Here is an 18,976-nt window from a genome sequence, read left to right on the forward strand (position 1 = left end):
TCTTTGAAGCTCTTAATGAAGTAGCATGGATCTTTACTGAAGAATCGCCAAAGAGTCAAGAAGTTGAGGTGAGGTTAACAAACACGGATTTGAGCTTGTTCTTTGATGGAAATGTTGCGGCTCAGTTTCAGATTGTGTATGGTAGCGAGATGGACCCTTATGGCTACCAAGTGTTCGATCAAATATCTCTTAGAGGGTACAACTTACTGCAACATAAGAAGATGAGCAAGTTTCCTAAGTCATGGATGTTCAAGTTCAAGAACAGTTTGGAGGCACAAAATTCAGCACCCGAACAACTATTGTTTCTAGATATAGTTGCAGATGCGAAAGGAACAAGAGACGGCTTGCAGGGCTTTCAAGGACTATCTATTAGTGATATTGTGTTGCTGCAGCAGATTACCTACAAGATGATAATTGAAACCGTAGCGGTTGCAGGGATGCTTTATAGAATGGAACAGCGTGTGGATAGTACATTTGCCAAAGTGAATCTAAGTATATTAGCACAACTTATTTTTGGTGAGACCGATGTAAAGCACAAATGGAAATCTAAGGAACTAAAAGTAGTCTTGATAATTGAGAAGAATTCACGTGGAAGTGATGTTACATATGGCACCTGCTCTGCTGCAACTGTTGACAAGAGAGGGTATTTTTCTTTGTGGCATCGTTGGAGAGACAAGGGACAGAACAAAGAGCATGGACTCGTCATTGTTTACAAGTTCCAAATCGAACAACAGATTGATGTGTGGTGGTCTCAGATTGGGCAAGTCATTCAACCTGCAACTTTTGCATCTATGTTGTTGACTCTGTCAATCACCCCAACAAATCCGCAGCAGCCCGTCTACATGATGATCAAGCATGATTCTATCATTCAAAGAGCATTGGAGCAGATTCAAAGGGTCGTTCAGGATTATGGAGGAGAAAATTTTGCAAGAAATGGTGGTTTTAAGTTCAAAATACAAACTAGCGAAACGTTTCGAACAGGGAAACATCTGCCTATAGTAAAACCTTGCAAGACAACATATTTTGACATCTTTTAGCAAGAAGTTGTGGAGAAAGAGCTGGGAAAGGGCGATATGATGATACTACACACAATTCATTAGGTTTCTGTTTTTTCCACAGCTTGAGGACAAGCTGTTTTCAAAGGGGGAGTATTGATAAGCACATGAGAAGCACGTGCAAAGGACCGAAGACATTGGTATATAAACAGAGAACAGTCATTGTAGTTCTTTTATGCAGTGTTTGTGAATTGTAGAAGTGACATATGTGTTGCTTGGGAGATAGAATTGATGAATCGGTGATGTGCCGATGGCTCTAGTCTTGTAAAACAGTGTATCGGAGAATAAGAAGGAGAGTTTCATAGTTTCGTTCTTATCAGTTAAACGAGAGGCTATATGGAACTTACATTGACTAGAGGATTTCTAGACCTTTTAAGTTTCAACTTAGACCTAATTAGTTATAATTATTCAACAAATTTTGTATAAATATATGTATATATATATGTGTGTTAATTTACCAGGAACTATAGGTTAGTCGTCGTTCAAGCTAGTCTAATCGTTGCGTTGCGTCACCACCGTCTCCATACCCATGCATATGCGTTTTGTGAACCAAAAAAATAAAATGCAAGTGTTTCTTTTTTTTTTGGGTCAAATATTATAAAATGTAAGTTAAATCGTCGTTAAAGGGTTAATACGATTAGCTATGTAAAATAATACAATTAATCGTTCGTTCGTGACAATAGATTAGGGAAATTAAGAAGAAGAAGAAGAAATAAAGCAAGAGAAAGGCACCAATTGAAAACATATATACCTTTTTGTCGATGAGGTCTAATTTTAAGTTCTTCCCCCTTGAGAAATGAAGAACAGTGCTAATGAGTCCCACTACCAAAACATTGCCCCCACTTACTCTATTTGGATACATATCTCCTGATCAATTTATGCGGGACCAACTCCATTACAAAAATCCCATTACTCTCACTTTCATTGGCCCTCCTCTTCTTTTTTCACTCCTTTTTTTTTTTTTTTTTGAATTAACCCCACTTTTATTCCAATTTTTCATTAAAACAATTATACTAGAAAATAGTGTCTATATATAAACTTAGTCACTCGCTCAAAAACAGCCACTTTCTATTTTAACCCAAAAAAAAAAAAAATCAATATTTTTATACAATTGAAACTCTACTCATCCATCAGTAATGGCGAATCTCTCTTCTGATTTCCAGACATATACGATGGATGATCCCATAACACAACTAGCAGAACTCAGCAACACTCTTCATCACTTCCAAACATTTCCTCCTTTCTCTTCTCCTCTCGACTCTCTCTTCTTTCATCATCAAATCTCAAATCATTTTCCCGGAAAAACTCCTGAGAATGATTTTAATCATCATCATCAAGGGATTTTTTTACCTTCTAATGCTCATAACAACGAAGAGTCTTCATCAAAGGTCGATACGAAGAAGAGAAAAACATTTATGGAAGCTGTGTCTACTTCGGAGAACAGTGTCTCTGATCAAACTCTTTCTAGCTCTTCTGCTGCTCAAGTTTCCCTAAATGGAAAACTTTTGACCAAAAATGTAACCTCGAAACCCTAATCGCACATATACAATTAAACTCTCATGAGTTTCCATTATTTTAATTATGTTTGTCTTTTTAAAATCACAGAGTTCGTCTTCAAAGAGAGGGAAGAGGTCTAAGAATAGAGAAGAAGAGAAAGAGAGAGAAGTTGTTCATGTTAGAGCCAGAAGAGGCCAAGCCACTGATAGCCACAGCATAGCAGAGCGGGTAATATATTGATTATATAGTTAAAAAGACACATATCTTATTAACTAGTTTAGAAGTTATTAATCATAAATGATAATGATGAAAACTATTAACATATTATAATTTCAGGCTCGGCGAGGAAAAATAAACGAGAGATTGAAATGCTTGCAAGATATAGTCCCCGGATGTTATAAGGTATTGATTATGAGAACTTGAAATCTAATTAGCTTTTTTAAGACTATAAGAATATATTCGATAAGCTTTTTTATTGGATATATAATTTGGTGATGTAGACAATGGGAATGGCTACTATGCTGGACGAGATAATCAATTACGTCCAGTCATTGCAAAATCAAGTCGAGGTATGATAATAATAATGTTTTCAAAAATTATAGATTATTGTCTAATTTAACCGATTCCATTCATTTAAAAAATTACTAATTCGCTTCACTTCTTTTGTGATCGATGAACACAGTTTTTATCTATGAAGATTACAGCAGCAAGTTCGTATTATGACTTTAACTCGGAAACTGATGCTGTGGAGTCCATGCAGGTACATTATTAATCTTGAACGTTTAGTTAGAATATTATAATTAGAAATTTTTTAGTGCGATATGATATATACTTCCTTAATATTATGGTGTGATGAATTATATGTTTTAAAATTCGGTTTTAATTAGAAATATAATATTTTTGCAGAGGGCAAAGGCACGTGAGGCAGTGGAGATGGGGCAAGGAAGGGATGGGAATCCTGTCTTCCATTCATCATCATGGACCCTTTGACTTTTGTTTTTTGCTCTCCTTTTTTTGTCTTTCTAATTTTATCCTTTTTTGGATTTACAAAAAAAAAAAAAAAAAAAACTTTAAAATATTATTCAAAATTCTCGATGCCATATAAGTATGTACCCAAATATGTATACTTGTGTAATTTCGACATTACAAATACATATAGTGCCTAGAGATTGCAATTCAACAAGTTCGGACAAAGACAAATGTTTCTTGTTCATCTTTTAAACAGTAACAAAGGAAATTGGGAATTGAATTGGTTAGATGATCTCGGAAGAAAGTGAGAGGATATATATATGTGGATCAAAACTATACCGTGTGGAACTTAATGAATAAGTGTCAGTGTATCCAACCATAATTTTGACATAAATTTTAGTATGATCCGACAATAATTTTGACAATATTATTGATTGTTAAAGTGTTTTGAAAGTTGTAACAAGCCTCATCAATCACACTTTAGTGGATAGTAATCAGAAATGTTTTATGTCGTTAAATTTTTTATATCAGACGTATCTAATAGTATACGATTAGATTATTAAGATACGAACAGTTACTAAAAATAGTACTTAATTATGTCAGAAGTTCGAAGATACTCCATTAGGTGACAAGATGACTAAAATAGCTGCCCTTAACACAGAAAGAAACCTCTTCAATTTTTCATTTTTTTTAAAGACAATTTGGAAAGCAAAAAAAAAAATTAATCAGCCACAGCTGGAAAGTATGGAACGTCCAAAACAATAGTCATCAAATCTCAGTTTTAAGAAAAAGGAAAAGAAAATACTTTTAAAAAATCGGAATTACAATAATAGAGATGAAAAATGGCAACATCAGCTTTGATTGGGGTTAAGTAAAGACAAGCAAAGATGATAAACTCGAATACACAACAACTGAGACTTTGGACCTCAGCAGGAACAGTAGACGAAAATGACAAAACTACCCTTCACTTGTTACTATCGAAAGAAAGATTAATAATGATGCATGTCTCCCAAACGAAACACAAGAACGACAAAGATAGGTATAGGTTTATGCAATTTGTGGAAGATTGTGGATTGTGTATTTCGAAGGGACGTGTTTAATCGTGGAGCAACTAAAGATTTGTCTTCCTTTTTTTGTGGAATCTGTACTTATCTAATTAATTTCCTTTGTTATTGTATGAATAATTGCTTGAGTGACTTTCATAGACGGTGACTGATGTTCCCAATTCATCATAATCATGATTGGGAAAAACATTTGTGAACTAGTACTAAATATCTATTCTTCTTTTAGCATGTACCAATAATATACTCCTTAGTTTTGTAGTATTATAGACTATTAGTGGTACATCATCAAATGTTAAATATATTTTTCTTTTTGTGCAATTGGATAAGCATATTCATTAATGGTCAAAAATATAAGAGAAAACTCTATAAAAGGTGGAAGTGGAGTCCATGGCATGTATTGCTCTCTAATTGGTTGTGCCTTAGCTTAGGGCTTTAAAGATGAAATACTTGATAGTTGGAAAATAAATTAGTCGAAAGAAGAAGATAAAACTTGAACTGAAATATGAGGATAATTATATAGAACAAGGAAAAAGAAAAAAAGAAAGCATAGATGCAATGTATGCAGCCATGAAACTAGGGAGGACAGCTTGAAATGGACCATTACTTGACCCTAAAGACGATGAAAAATAAGTGGCGTTTTCTATTCATTTAATTGCCTAATTTTGAATAGTTCATTTGCATAGTGGTTGATTGTTTCTAGTTCTACCTGGATATATGCTACCTTTACTTTTTTTTTTTTTTTTGAAACTGATATACTACCTTTACTAGTTACTACAACATTATCTATTTTTTTTTATAAGATTATTTACATTCTGAAATTGATTGATCCACATATCAAAGAATCAAAATTTTCTCCTTGTACATATAGTATAAGTTTAGGGATTCTCTGTTAAACCTTTAAACAAATGTTTAACACAATAATAAGAGAAAAAATATATAATTCAATATGTTGTTGGGGACTTGGAGGGGATAGTTTTGGGAAAGAAATAAATATTTGGGACCAACAAGTATTCTATTAATAGATCTGGTGATCACATCATCTGGTGGCAGAGAACAGAAATGGGCAAGTTCAAGGATCCAAAAACACTGTGGGGAACCACCAACCACCAAATTTTTGTAAGTGACTCCATTTGTTTGTGGAGTTGTTGTTAGCTCCTCAAACTCTGAACTCTTTAGTGTTAAGAATCAAGAATTTAAGACTCTTATCTTATCCCACAAAATCTTCTATTCCACTTACTTAAGTAGTCTTAATACTTTCATAATATATAAAATATCTACTAAAACAACTAGAATAAACAGTAACACCACAATTAACTGAATCATAACATGTATCATGTATGTTCAAATGATATTTCTTTTTCTTAGTTACACAGATGGTTAAACAAGAGTTAACTTAAAAAGTCTGCAAAAGAACTGACTTCGAATCTTTGAAAGTAATAATAACTAATAAGAAAACTGTTACAGAACATTAAATCAAAGAGAGCACACGTATTTTCTCCATTACCAAAGCATTAAGGGATGATAGACTTGAACTTGGAAAAAAACTAATTACCTCTTTTTTTTTTTTACAAATTATCCCAAACTTAATTCCGACCTTACAAAGCCAACACCTGTCTCTCCTAAGTTCTAACATGGAGACCAAGCGACGGTATCAATGACCTTCACTGTCGGAGAATCTGTTGAAGCTGAAGGACTTGGTTTCTCTGTTCTGGTGGCAGCAGATTGATCTGCTCTGGCGTCAGACTCATCACCTGTTGAAGTAATGCCTTCTCCATCTCTGCAGATATCTGCACAAATAAGAAAAACACAACCATCAGCAAAAATAACCAAAGCTCTTTTCCTATGTGATCAGAGATTGTCATTTCGAATTGCGGCAAAAGACACAACTACAACGTCTTATCTGATTGATTTAGGATGGGGGCCATAATAGAACTACATTTTGTCATTTCGAATTGCGGCAAAAGACACAACTAAACGATTCGACATGAATATATTTCCTAGCGGCAATAACGGTTCAATGGCTGTGTCTTTCAGTTGAAATAGGGGAAGGTAGATTACCGGTCCAGGGCGAGGTGGTGGGCCACCTACAGGCCCAACTTGGCTTGGTGGAGGCACCGGTCCTAAGCCTGGGAGATGAGTAATGCTTGAGCTCTCTGATTGGCCAGACATCCAAGAAGTTCCTCTGTCTGCAGCCATTGGACCTCCTAGCTGGTTATTGCTGTAGTCTCCACGATATTGACCTCCTCCCTGAAATAATAAACAAGGTTACAAGCAGTGAAACCCATAAGCAAAACTAAACCCTGCGCAATTTTCCAGTTTGATTATTAATTATCTAAAGTAGAAACACGAATTTACGCAATCAGAACTAGAAATGATAATGGACAAAGATGAGAAAAATTATTGCCAGAAGAAAATCTTTCCCATATCTTAATATGAATAACAATGAAAGATGTTGGAAAGAATTCTCATTAAAGGATGAATCTGCTCATTGAAGGTGTAGCCCTCAGAAGAAATCACAGAGATAAAGCAACATAATTTCATAATCAAACCAATTGAACATATCATTTAAAGGTTTAGACAATTAAGAGAGTAAATACCTGATATGGTGACTGATTAGACAGATGTGGCTGCCCCTGCGGGAATTGAGGTCCACCAGAAGCAGAAGGTCTATTGCCTGACTGTAAATTGGCTCACACAGCAAGCTCTAGTCAGTCAAATACATAAAAATCAGAATGAGGTGAACAAAAGAAAATCGAGAACACTCATAACTCTGACTCACATGAAACATGGGTTGAGAAAGATGCTGAGGAGGTGCCCCATGGTGCTGAAACCCAGTGTTTGGACCAGTCTGGGCTGCTCCATATTGATGATGATATGGTCTAGGCTGTTGCTGAGTCAAATGAGGACCTCCACCCAAGTGCATAGGTTGTTGCTGCAACTGAGTCGAGGAAGCTGGTATATCAAGATGATGAAAAGGAGTTGGTTGGGATGTTGGATGATGGGGAGCTGGAGGAGGCGCGCTCTGAACTTGAGAAGACTGTGGATGAGACAAAGAATTGACAGAAGGATTCAGATGTCCCTGACGCTGGGGATGAGAAAAACGAGGCTGTGATGGTGCATTATTAGTTGCAGAAACAGAAGGAGGAGGAGGAGGCATAGGCATTGGCTGCGGTGTTGGGTGTTTCCTAATCGGGGCTTGTGGCTGCATTGTAGCAGCTGGCTCTTGTAAGCCGACTCCGCCTTGAACAGATGACATATGAGCTTGAACGTTTGGCTTTGGTGGGATAGATTGATGAGATTGTTGAGGCTGTTGTTGCCCGGCTTGTGGTTCAACTTTAGGAACCTAGATAAACAGAGTTGTAAATTTAAAGATGCATGACACACCCCACAAATAAAATGATTTATAAAGACTGTTTCTCAAAGATACAACTACATACCACTTGAGCAGGCTGAACCATTCCAAGCATGATTTGTGCCTGGCATTCAACAAATACATCATCATCATATGTATCTATAAATGCAATATTGAAACTGGCATAAACCTAAAGATATGTTTAGGACACAAAACCCTAATTTAAACTGCTTCCTCAACAATACTAAAACCAAAGTAGTCGAATCAAAATACTCAACTAAGAAGCTCCTAATCAGAATTCCTCATTGCTTGATAGACCGCACGAAATACATATATTGAGATTGGGGAAGTTAAAGAAGAACCTGGAAAAGAGCCTTCGTCAAAAGAGGGTTCCGAATCAGAATCTCCCTCGCTTGTTGATGGTTTTGATCAATCAACGTCTGCACCATCAGATTCGATTTAATCAAATTTAGAATTCTAGAAACAAAGAAGAAAACAATTGCTCTATATTCAAATCCGTAAGGGATTAAAACTCTCGAGAAAGTGTTGTAGCTGATGTAAGTAGAGAAAAGAAAGAAGAGAGATCACCTTCATCTGCGACATAATGTCGTAGAGCTGACTTTTTGTCATTCCGGCGAGATTTGCCGGTAAACCGCCGTCTCCGCCGATCTGCTTACCCGCCATGGTCTTCCTCGGTCCCGCTGGTCGCTACCGAGATTAACCTGAATGTTAAAGACGCAACACAGAGTACAACTTGAGAACAAACCTGGGCCTAACAAAAAATAGGCCCATTATACTATCAAGCCGACCCACTTACTTTTAAACGACTAATATAAATGATAAATCTAGGCCAGTATTATAACCAAAGACTCTAGATCAACTAGAGTCTCACTCGCAATTTGATTTTTTTTTCCCCTCTAAATAATCGCAAATCATACTCATTTATTAAAAATTCTCAAGAGCATCAAACCATATTTCTCAAGTTCTTACATTCTCAATTTGATTAAACACAACTATAAAATACAGACGTGCATTAGATATGCAAGTTAAAATATATGAAATTTATTAAAAATGTTCTTTACATGTACCATGTTAATTGTACACGTAACATGCATGTATATTGTATAATATAAACATCTCTTTTGGAAAAGCAAAAGCTTATAAACACAAGTTTACATTAGTGAGAGAAGCGTGTGACACGGTTTTGGCCTCTTCACTTTCTTGTAGAGAGATCTTCTTTTTATTTTTGTCTCCATCCATGATTTTTCGTACGCGATAATTTATTTATTTCGTGTTATCTATATCTATCCATAATATACAATATATATTGGATTCTTGCCTTTAGTAAGTCGGTAAACATCATCAGCTTTATTTTTTATTCTTTCATGTAAAAAATAGAGTCTTCCACTACGTACATTCCTCTTCCACACCACATGCTCTGTAAGTTTTGTGTAAGAAAATCATTTTCTTTTATCTAACTTGTGTATTTTTATTCTCTGATAGACAGTAGTAGACGCATAATTTAGTAGGTCGTAGTAATGGTATATACAGTGAGAGAAAACATGTAAAAGAAAACTTATAAACCTTTAAACAAAATAATAAATTCATGGAATGGCGTTTTCTTTCCCTATCATAAACTTGATCGTCATTAAGCAATGGCAGAATATGTTAAATTAGAAATGTTTTGCCGAAATGTGATTTGTGATAAGGTATATAACCCATATTTATTTCATAATCATTTCATCTCGTAACAATAATCATATGATTATGAAATATGTATTTAATATACATATGGGTTAGATCCTACCAAAAAAAATATACATATGGGTTAGAAGATATCTCAAGGGAGTCAATAACCTTTAAACTTGGCACTTGGTATAATTTCAGCATGCCCTTTAAGGAATGAGTAAGCGTATATAATCTTGTCTCAAGGATTATAAGAAGTCCAAATATATAAACATGTATTAAACGATTAGAAATTAATTTCAAATTAATATGGGAAAGGTAGAGAAAATATTAAAAAGAGAGAGGAGCACTCAACTCAACCACTTTATGTTTGTTTTTTTTTTTGTTAACCCACAAACTTTGCTTTTGATTTTGTAGCCGAGGAAGTATTCCTCTCTCTCTCCATTTGATAGGAAGAAGAAGAAAGATAGAAAAAGATAAAGAAGAGAGGAAAAAGAGATTTAATTAAAATGCAATGTTATACAAATGAAGAAGCCTTAGCAAGTCTCTACATCAATGTCTCAGCATCCTTCTTTCTTCTCCTCCTCCTCCTCTACTCCGCCGTCTCCCTCCTCCTCAAGCTCTTACGCTTTATCGGCGGCTTCCCTCTTCTCCAAAGGTTTCTCTCTATATATGTGCTTACTTTACTCTGCATATGATGAATAGTTTCATATATATATTTCCTTGTATTTCCGATTTTAGCATATAACTAAAACAAAGTTCTTGGCTCTTGCTGAGTTTTATGTTAAAGATTGTTTAAACTATATATGCAATATTTTGTAGAGTAGTCTCATATTTACTTGTTATATATAGGAATTTATCATATAACTAAAACAAAACAAAATTCATCGTTATGGCTAAGTTTCTTTGATTTTTTCTAGTTCTAGATCATAAAAAAACCTTCGGAACCTTTTAATTTTTCAATGGGGTGAAAAATCCTAATAGATGTCTTATTTACGCAGGAATGAAGATGAATATGATTCGGCGGCATGGTATACCGATGATGAAGAAGGGGAGGAAGAAGAGGAAGAAGAGTTAAAGATGTCGTGTAATACAAGTTACCATGTAATATCTAGGGATCAAAATCCGGATTTGATAGCTGATATAGGAGACGACGGAGAATCTCTAGTTTTTTACAATAATAGTTCTCAAGATGGACTAAATAATCAATACACGAAGGAGTTTATAAATTTCCATCAAACTCATGATCACGAAGAAGAAGAAGAAGAAGAAGAAGAAGAGGAAGAGGAAGATGATCAAGATTCCCACACTTCTTCCACAGAGGAACATTTTTCTTCTGCCAATGTTTCTCCATATCGCAGCGAATCATCATCGATTGAAGAGGAAGACGATGGCGTAGAAGATCTTCATGAAGATCGTTATGATGATGATGACGACGAAGATGAAGAGGTAGGAGGAGTGTCACGATACGACGTCGTCGAGGATTTGGTTCGTAAGCTACCAAATACGACTAGTACTCGTGGTCCCTCTCGCTTCCAAAGTGGTTTGGTGTTCAATGACAAAAGCTACAATGGTATTATTGATTTCTCCCTCCTCATCTCTTCACATGTTTTTTTTTCTTCACATGCAATTCAAAAGTTGTTTTCTTTATGTCTACAAGTAACCAAAGCTGGTTTCATTTATTTTTCTTTTAAATAAATTATGGATTAAAAAGCTGATTAGATAAGTTTTATATCCGAATTTACTTATATTAGGTACTATAGTATATTCACGTGACGTCTTTGATGAAACATCATTAAAGAAATTCATACACAGGCAAATACTAATTGATAATTTTTTTTTTAACAACACTCGCTGATAAAAAAAATTACGATTTAAAAATCAATAATAAACCGGTTGAGCTAACTGTAATTGGATTTTTTTTGTTCTTTTGCTAGCAGAAGTGTATGGGGTAATAAAGGATGACGAGGAGATACAGCCAGTATCGGGTTTTGACATGAGTGAGATTAAAGCAGAGGAATTAGAGGAAGAAGAAGAAGAAGAGAGAGGGGAGATATTTGGAGAGTCATGCACGAATGGCTCAACGTCAAAAAGTTCATCGGAATGGAGAAACTCTGTGAAGACCGACGACCCTTTCTCAACTTCCTCTCGCCGGAGTTGCCCTAAATGGGAATCTTACACCGTATTCCAAAAGTATGATGAAGAAATGACTTTTCTCACTAGAATCTCTGCTCAAAAGCTTCACGAAACAGGTAAAAAATACCATCATACATTATGCAATAAAAACATATATTAAGCATCATGCACGTAAGTTTACTACCTGGTTTGTATTTTCTAATTTATGTCCATTTACAGAATCGTTGAAGTCAATCATGGTGGAGCCAAGATCAATATCGGAGAGAATCGTTCACAAGTTATCATCAAACGGGCACAAGAAAAAACAACAACAATATCCAGGTGGCAATGGGTCTAGACCAAACCCGTACGTGGAACTAGAATCAGCTTACGTGGCGCAGATATGTCTAACATGGGAAGCTCTAAGTTGGAATTACAAAAACTTCGAGAGGAAAAGATCATCAACGCAACGAAGCTTCAACGACGTCGGATGTCCCGCCGGAATCGCCGACCAATTCCGTACGTTTCATATTCTATTACAAAGGTACGTCGAGAATGAGCCTTACGAACATGGACGAAGACCAGAAATTTATGCCCGAATGCGAACACTTGCTCCCAAATTGCTTCTTGTTCCTGAATACCAAGGTAATTAAGTTAACATCGAGGTGAATGTTTGTTTATAAATATGGTAATTATTAGAGATTAATTAATTAGCTTCGACAAAAAATGTAATTATAGTTTGGTTATATACGTAGATTATGAGGAAGAGGAGGAGAAGGAAGAAGAGAAAGAGGAGTGTTTCAGGTCGAGGATATCGTCAGCTTCGTTCTTGATGATCATGGAGGAATGCATAAGAACATTCATGAATTTTCTCAAAGCGGATAAAGAGAAGCCTTGTCAAAAGATCATCAAAGCCTTTTTTGGGAGAAGTAAACGAGGCTCCGTTGATCCAACCCTTGTCCATCTCATGAAGAAAGTCAACACAAAGGTCAGCATATATATAGTATATATTTCAACTTCTACATATTGCACTACTTTATGATTCGTTAATTTATAAACACAATGAAAAAGTAATCATAATTAACCATGAGATGTAGTGTAGTGTCACCATTCATATTCAATCTGGATGCATAATGTTCTAATTTTTTTTCCAAATTTTATCATGTTTTTTGTTTGTTTTTTTTTACTTTTTCTTTTGTTTTTGTTTTCTGATGAGCATAATCTTAAATATACAACAACATAATGTTAATTAATATATATTTATTTATTGTGAACAGAAAAAGACGAAACTGAAAGAGATGCGTAAAGGAGGAAAATACATGAGGAAAAAGAAGATGAGTATAGAGGAGGAAATGGAGGTATTGATGGGATTAATAGATTTGAAAGTAGTGTCAAGAGTGTTGAGGATGAACGAAATGAATGAAGAGAAGTTGCATTGGTGTGAAGAGAAGATGAGCAAAGTTAAAATGGTTCAAGGTGGAAAGGCTCTTCAAAGAGATTCCACCCCACTTTTTTTTCCTCCACATTGACATTGACCCTACTATTTTAATCAAAATCTCTGAATATACCCTTTATTCTTTCCCCACCCACATCCCCTCTTCTTCTTCCTTTTCATCTTCCTGTTTTTACACCACATATTGTAGGAGATCTTTTAGACAAAACCCACAAATAAAGAGCACCATAAAAGTTTTTATATCGAATAAATAGATAGGGATATACTGTAAGATTACTTTAGTTCTTTATACTTTATACTTTCTCTTTGTTTTTCCTTTTCTTGCTCTAATATCTTTCTTACTTTTTAGTTTTTTTTTGGTTAAGTAATCTACAGGCTTTATTAGGTTTAGAGAACTCGTACACTCAAGGAATCACAAGGTTAGGTATTATACTTTTAAGGAGAAAAAAAAAAATTATTTGTTCCACACTTATGATGGTGATGGATTTTTTAGGTTGTGATTGGTAATATATATAACAAAATAAAGTTTGTAACACTATTTGTTTTCCATAAATTTTTCTACTAAAAGAACGTTAAAAAAAAACTCATAAAGAGAATCCGTGAGCATAATAATATTCATGTATTTACAAATTTTTTACATAACTCGCAAAACTTCTAGTCCCACCAATCGAAGCCATATATTATACGATTTTTTTTTTTTTAAATGGGAAAAAAATTATGAGCGTACGTATGTAAAGTTTTGTGAAAAAACAAAACAAACTGATCGTATATGCAGTGTTACGTGTAATGTATGACGGCTAGGAGTAAAAGCGTGAATTACGCCCACCGCTTTGAAGACTTTGCCAAACTAGAAGTACTGCCCGTCTTCTTAATGCCTGAAAAAAAACATATCAATTAGACAAAGTCGTTGTAATTAATCTGATAATTAAGCTAATCAAAATTACTTTAGAAAAATCTTAAAATCGTATAGGTTCTAAGTTTGCTTACTTGATGACGATAAGCCTTTACTTGATGACGACAAGCCAGATGTGACCTTAGCAACGGTCGATGTAGTTTTTGAAGCGACTTTCCGAAGTTTATCGAGCGGTCGTGTTACACTCGTGGATGATCTTGCAGTCATCGACTTGGCTCTGCTATTGAATCCGGTTTTTATAACGTTAGATGAAGAAAATAAATATCTTTTAAAACCAACAGTACTAGTAACAAAAAACAAGATGTGATTGTAACCTGTCTGAGATTTTAGGTGGTCTTTTAGCAACATCCATGGATCCTTGTGTTCCCAAAGAAGCAGCATCAGAAGTAATCTCGCTTAGTCTCTCATCGTACTCTGCCTCGGCGGAGGAGGTTAAACTCTCACCGTCAGTAACAGAGTATCTTGATTGTTGTGATGAATATTCTCCTGTATCTGAGTTTATGTCATCGGTATGTCCGATGCTCTTTCTTCTCAGCATTGGTTTCTGAAGTCTCTGAGAATGAGTTTCTTTTGCCAGATGAAGCCTCTCTATCTCTTCGTCTTTTCTCGCTATGGTGTCCTTAAGGGACGCTAACTGAAAAACAACAAGTGATTCATTGTAAGTTGGAGTTAATGGTAAGAGAGAGAGAGACAGGAGCTAAAGTGTGTCTATTTACCTGTTCCATTAAGTCTCGAACATCTTTACCATCTTTACTGGTCTTTGCAGCACCAAGTTCGACTCCAGAGACACGCTCTGCGAATTTCAAGGTACTCATTGACTCTGAGTATGAAATAGCGTCAGGGTTGAGTTGCACAAACATCAAGGTCTTTGCTCGTCCTCCTATTAGCCACATAGAAACATACGTTACGATAATACTTACTCATGAATGCAGTATTATTACTAGATGAATTAACTAACCAAGAGAGCTTTGGAGGATCTGTGTTAGCTTGCTGTTTCTGTATGGTACATGGGCATTCTTTGAAGCAAGAGAGAATATCACATCTCCAAGAGATGAGAGCGATTTGTTTATATGTTGTGCTTCTCTTAGTCTGTCTCCTGTAACTTCAGAGCGATCTACTCTCTCACTTCCTGCCAGATCCACCAAATGAAGATTACCGTATAGCACAGACCCGGTCTTCATATCTTTACCGCGAACATGAACAGTGACAATGCTGCATAAAAAATCATGTAATTCGGTGTAACAAAGTTTAGAGCTGATATGAAAAGACATATTGTTTGCTGTTCCAGGGGATCAATATGAAGAAGAACCTGTGAGAGCGGCTACTCCTTTCATTCAAGGCAGTACAACCAACGGCTCGATTCTGTAGTCCAATGTCCATCAATGTAATCACATCTGAAGTTGATGTCACAGGATACATGCTCGCATCAGGCACAGCCAGGCCATTTTGTTGAGTTGTAGAAAGGATCCCTAGTGTGTGCAGGTCAAGGAAAACAAAAATAATTGGCTCCACGCTAACAATGAACAAACAAATAGACAGAACCAGGATTTAAAACAAAGGATATTTCTTTTGAGTATTGTCAGAAGACAGCAGATCGAGCACTTGTTCATTGTATATTTCCACCATTTGAACCCCAACTTCATACGATATGTTTCCCTTTCTAGATTGAGAGATTTTAAAGAGATCATTGAGAGCGCGATAATTAACTCCCCAGTCCTCTTCACTTGCTCCGTCTGGACCAGTCTGTAAGAAAGGGAACGAAGGTAAAAGTGCATCAGGTTATTACTATGAAATCTTACTCAGTAAAGAACAATGAGAACATACCATTGTATAAGTTTTCCCTGATCCTGTCTGGCCATATGCAAATATACATACATTGTACCCATCAAGTACTGACCTAACCAGGGGTCTTATGTCTGAAAAGACGTCAGCTGCAAGAATTAAAAATATCAAATGAACTTTGGTGATAGAAATATAATATTAGATCTCGAGATGTACCATGTATTATCACAGAGATCATACAAAACCGAAATGTAAAGCATAAGGATATAATATGAAGCAGAATAGAGACAGAACAGGCAACAGATGAACACACCTTGAGTAGCAGCTGGACTATACACCTTGTTGAACTTAAATTGGCGAAGACCGTCTTTACCGGGTCTAGTTGGATTGGTCACTACTAATTCTCCATCCTCACCCACATACTCGACCACTGTGTTTGGTGCACCCTGTCCAGGAAGAAAAGGCCTCACCCGGCAAAATACTCTGATGTTTCCTGCAAGTCATAACTATACAAATTAGGACTGGTTCACATTTAGAAAACTTACACATAGTACAAACAATACTATTAAAATAGAAATATATAACATGATCCTCAGTACCTTTCAGCTCCTGAAGCTCGTTAAAAAGCTTCCGGTTTTCAGTTAGTACAGCGTGATAGTTTTCGGCAGCATTGCTAAGTTCAACCAGTTTCTTTCCTGAAGAGACAGATTGATTTTATAAAGACAACATAAATTGCAAGGTCAAGAGAATTTTATCACAGAAGCATCAGTTATATCAATCTCACCTAATTGGCTGAACTGTTCTGTATAGTTCTCTTGAACCTTCAATATTTCTTGCTTGATGGATCTTGAATAGAACCTCAACTCCTGGGATTCAGCTTTAATTATCCAGCCATATATTATAGTATTATACAATGGTTATTGTAGCAAGCAGTTTGAATAACCATACCTGTAGTGCCTGAGACTGGTTTTCAATAAAGCTTCTATAGGAAAGTTCTTTTCGATTCCAACTTTGGTGTGAGGACTCAGACTTTTGCTCCATTTCTTTGACTTTAGTCTTCCAATTTACAAGGTTCTGTTCAAGCTCTTGAATCTTTCCTTCAAGGCTTGTATTAGCAGTTTTTGTTTCTTTTTCCATTTGTTGAAGCTGTTTTATCTTTTCCTCAAGAGCATTTTTAGCAGTCTGTACTTCTTTTCCCATATGTTCAAGCTCTTTAACCCTTTCCTCAAGGGCATTTTTTGCAGTGTGCGCCACTTTTCCCTCTTGTTCAAGTTCCTTCAGCCTGCTCTCAAGTCCTGTTGTAGCGACCATTGTTTGGCTTTCCATTTGCGAGCATTGCTGTTCATACGCTTTTCTCGTTGTCTCCAGCTCTTGCCTTAACGAAGAAATCTCAAGGTTGAATTGATCATTTTCTTTCAATAGCTTGGCCATATCCTCGTCTTCGTTTTTCTTTTGTTCTTCCCACTTTGACTTCTCTGTCTATCATACAGATAAAATTCATGTCACCACACCATTTAGACACAAAACAATTTTTAGTCAATAAACTAGTAGTATAGTGTACGAACCATTGTTTTGCTTTCCATTTGCGAGTATTGTTGTTCATGTTCTTTTTTAGATGCCTCCAATTCTTGCTTCAGCGCAGCAATTTCGAGGTTGTATTGATCATTTTGTTTCATTAGCTTAACCATATCTTCCTCTTCATGTTTCTTCTTTTCTTCCCACATTGACTTTTCTGTCTAACATACAGAAAACTCCATGTCAAAATTTAATTTCATGTCACAAATACCGTTTTACTAAAATCAATTCACAAAGCAACTAGCAGTATAACGTACCTTTATCTGTCTAAGCTGTTGTGTAGCAATCTGGCAAAAAAAAAAGTTCATCAGTAAAAAGATGTAACACATTAGTAAAATTTTATCAGACAAGATCATCATTAACAAATGATACCTCATGTTCTACACCACTTCCTGATGCCAAGGCTTCAAGGACATTGATCCTTGACTGATATTTTTCCTCACGAGTTTTAAAAATATTGTTTTGCTGTACGTAGACAAGAAGAAGTTACTCTCGCAAAACCAGAAGTTGAACATTTCTATCAAGCCCTTTCTTCAAGTAAACAAAATCATACCGTTCTTAGATGCTCAGCTTGAGTTGATATACGTCGCTCAATCTCCTGCACGACTTTTCTCAAGAGGCATGCCACACGCTGATCATTGCAGAGCTTTTGTCAGAATAATTCCCAAGAAGTAAAAGCATAAATGAAGGCATCATACATTATGATCTGAATTGTTAGCATTCAAGTAGTACCTGAGGGATTTCACCATTCTTTCTTTCAATACTTTCATCTAAAATTCCATTCACAACGCTTAGAAGTGACTGCGTAGGAGCGTTCTGCATCAAACAAAACCCCCATGACATTGTAAAGACACTTCAAAAGAAATGCATGCGGATATTCATTAACAAGGTTAGAGAAACTACATCTAAGCTACTTGATTTCATCATTTCAGAAATCTTTGAGGCTTGAAGATCATAACGCCCTTGTTTCATTTGGAAAACCTCATGAAACTTGTGTCCTCCATGGTGCATCGATCCAGGGGAAGATGGATCTGCCGTAAACAGAAGAAGACAATTAAAGAACCACTGAACAAGAAGAATATATAAATACACAAACGTATATGTAAGAATGCAGTGAGCCAAACAGTAAAAAGTGTTTTGCTAAAGAGTACCTAATTGGCCAGAATTGGCAAGGGCTTGCTGAAATTTAGACTCTGCGAGGTTTTTGTGCCTTTCATCTCCAGATAATGGAGAAAAAGGAGAGAAAGGACTACGAGGAGTTTTGGAATCAGGCAGATTCCTATTCCTATCGTCTCCACCAGATAATGGAGAGAAGGGAGAAAACGGACTACGAGGAGTTGAATCTCCATAAGGGCTGCCTGGTTGATCACGCATAGGATTCATCTCGCCTCGAGGTCCAAACCAAACTTATGGAAACACTTGATGATAAACCCAACACTGCTTCATTCTTTACCAACAACTCCTGAGACATGATTGATTGAGGGAACAAAAAAAAAAAAAAAAAAGAGCATTAGA

At 35.9% G+C, this 18,976-nt stretch overlaps 4 protein-coding genes across 5 annotated transcripts in view; 2 read left to right on the forward strand and 2 right to left on the reverse strand.

Moving 5' to 3' along the window:
* On the forward strand, positions 2,133-3,732 carry LOC104702083 (transcription factor BEE 3-like). Its single transcript, XM_010417900.1, has 6 exons — positions 2,133-2,572; positions 2,661-2,780; positions 2,889-2,954; positions 3,053-3,121; positions 3,235-3,312; positions 3,459-3,732. The coding sequence occupies exons 1-6, from the start codon at positions 2,192-2,194 to the stop codon at positions 3,540-3,542; spliced, it is 798 nt and encodes a 265-aa protein (XP_010416202.1). The 5' UTR covers positions 2,133-2,191; the 3' UTR covers positions 3,543-3,732.
* On the reverse strand, positions 5,995-8,664 carry LOC104702084 (cleavage stimulating factor 64). The gene is made up of 7 exons (XM_010417901.2): positions 8,526-8,664; positions 8,300-8,377; positions 8,023-8,061; positions 7,365-7,928; positions 7,183-7,263; positions 6,644-6,832; positions 5,995-6,372 (listed from the first exon to the last, which is right to left on the reverse strand). The coding sequence occupies exons 1-7, from the start codon at positions 8,619-8,621 to the stop codon at positions 6,247-6,249; spliced, it is 1,173 nt and encodes a 390-aa protein (XP_010416203.1). The 5' UTR covers positions 8,622-8,664; the 3' UTR covers positions 5,995-6,246.
* LOC104702087 (RNA polymerase-associated protein LEO1-like) lies at positions 10,062-13,514 on the forward strand. Of its 2 annotated transcripts, none has more exons than XM_010417904.2 (6): positions 10,062-10,281; positions 10,625-11,196; positions 11,561-11,875; positions 11,979-12,383; positions 12,494-12,726; positions 13,016-13,514. In XM_010417904.2, exons 1-6 carry the CDS (start codon positions 10,133-10,135, stop codon positions 13,265-13,267), a joined length of 1,926 nt encoding a protein of 641 aa, XP_010416206.1. In that variant the 5' UTR covers positions 10,062-10,132; the 3' UTR covers positions 13,268-13,514. The 2 variants fall into 2 exon arrangements, with proteins under 2 accessions (XP_010416206.1, XP_010416207.1); XM_010417905.2 differs by having other exon boundaries at positions 11,564-11,875.
* The window catches only part of LOC104702086 (kinesin-like protein KIN-14G), a 7,222-nt gene continuing 1,607 nt past the window's right edge, over positions 13,362-18,976 (reverse strand). The window contains exons 2-20 of the mRNA XM_010417902.2: positions 18,613-18,923; positions 18,365-18,492; positions 18,194-18,277; positions 18,015-18,092; positions 17,834-17,926; positions 17,719-17,748; positions 17,452-17,622; positions 16,835-17,365; positions 16,671-16,752; positions 16,486-16,581; positions 16,200-16,379; positions 15,929-16,035; positions 15,669-15,847; positions 15,414-15,578; positions 15,063-15,316; positions 14,821-14,984; positions 14,419-14,738; positions 14,179-14,321; positions 13,362-14,066 (exon numbers count right to left, since the gene is read on the reverse strand). Of these exons, the coding sequence (XP_010416204.1) occupies positions 14,008-14,066; positions 14,179-14,321; positions 14,419-14,738; positions 14,821-14,984; positions 15,063-15,316; positions 15,414-15,578; positions 15,669-15,847; positions 15,929-16,035; positions 16,200-16,379; positions 16,486-16,581; positions 16,671-16,752; positions 16,835-17,365; positions 17,452-17,622; positions 17,719-17,748; positions 17,834-17,926; positions 18,015-18,092; positions 18,194-18,277; positions 18,365-18,492; positions 18,613-18,844 (3,096 nt within the window). The 5' untranslated portion in view covers positions 18,845-18,923 and the 3' untranslated portion in view covers positions 13,362-14,007. The remainder of the gene's footprint in view (positions 14,067-14,178; positions 14,322-14,418; positions 14,739-14,820; positions 14,985-15,062; positions 15,317-15,413; positions 15,579-15,668; positions 15,848-15,928; positions 16,036-16,199; positions 16,380-16,485; positions 16,582-16,670; positions 16,753-16,834; positions 17,366-17,451; positions 17,623-17,718; positions 17,749-17,833; positions 17,927-18,014; positions 18,093-18,193; positions 18,278-18,364; positions 18,493-18,612; positions 18,924-18,976) is intronic.

This window comes from Camelina sativa, chromosome 7, assembly GCF_000633955.1.
Source record: "Camelina sativa cultivar DH55 chromosome 7, Cs, whole genome shotgun sequence".
NCBI lineage: Eukaryota > Viridiplantae > Streptophyta > Magnoliopsida > Brassicales > Brassicaceae > Camelina > Camelina sativa.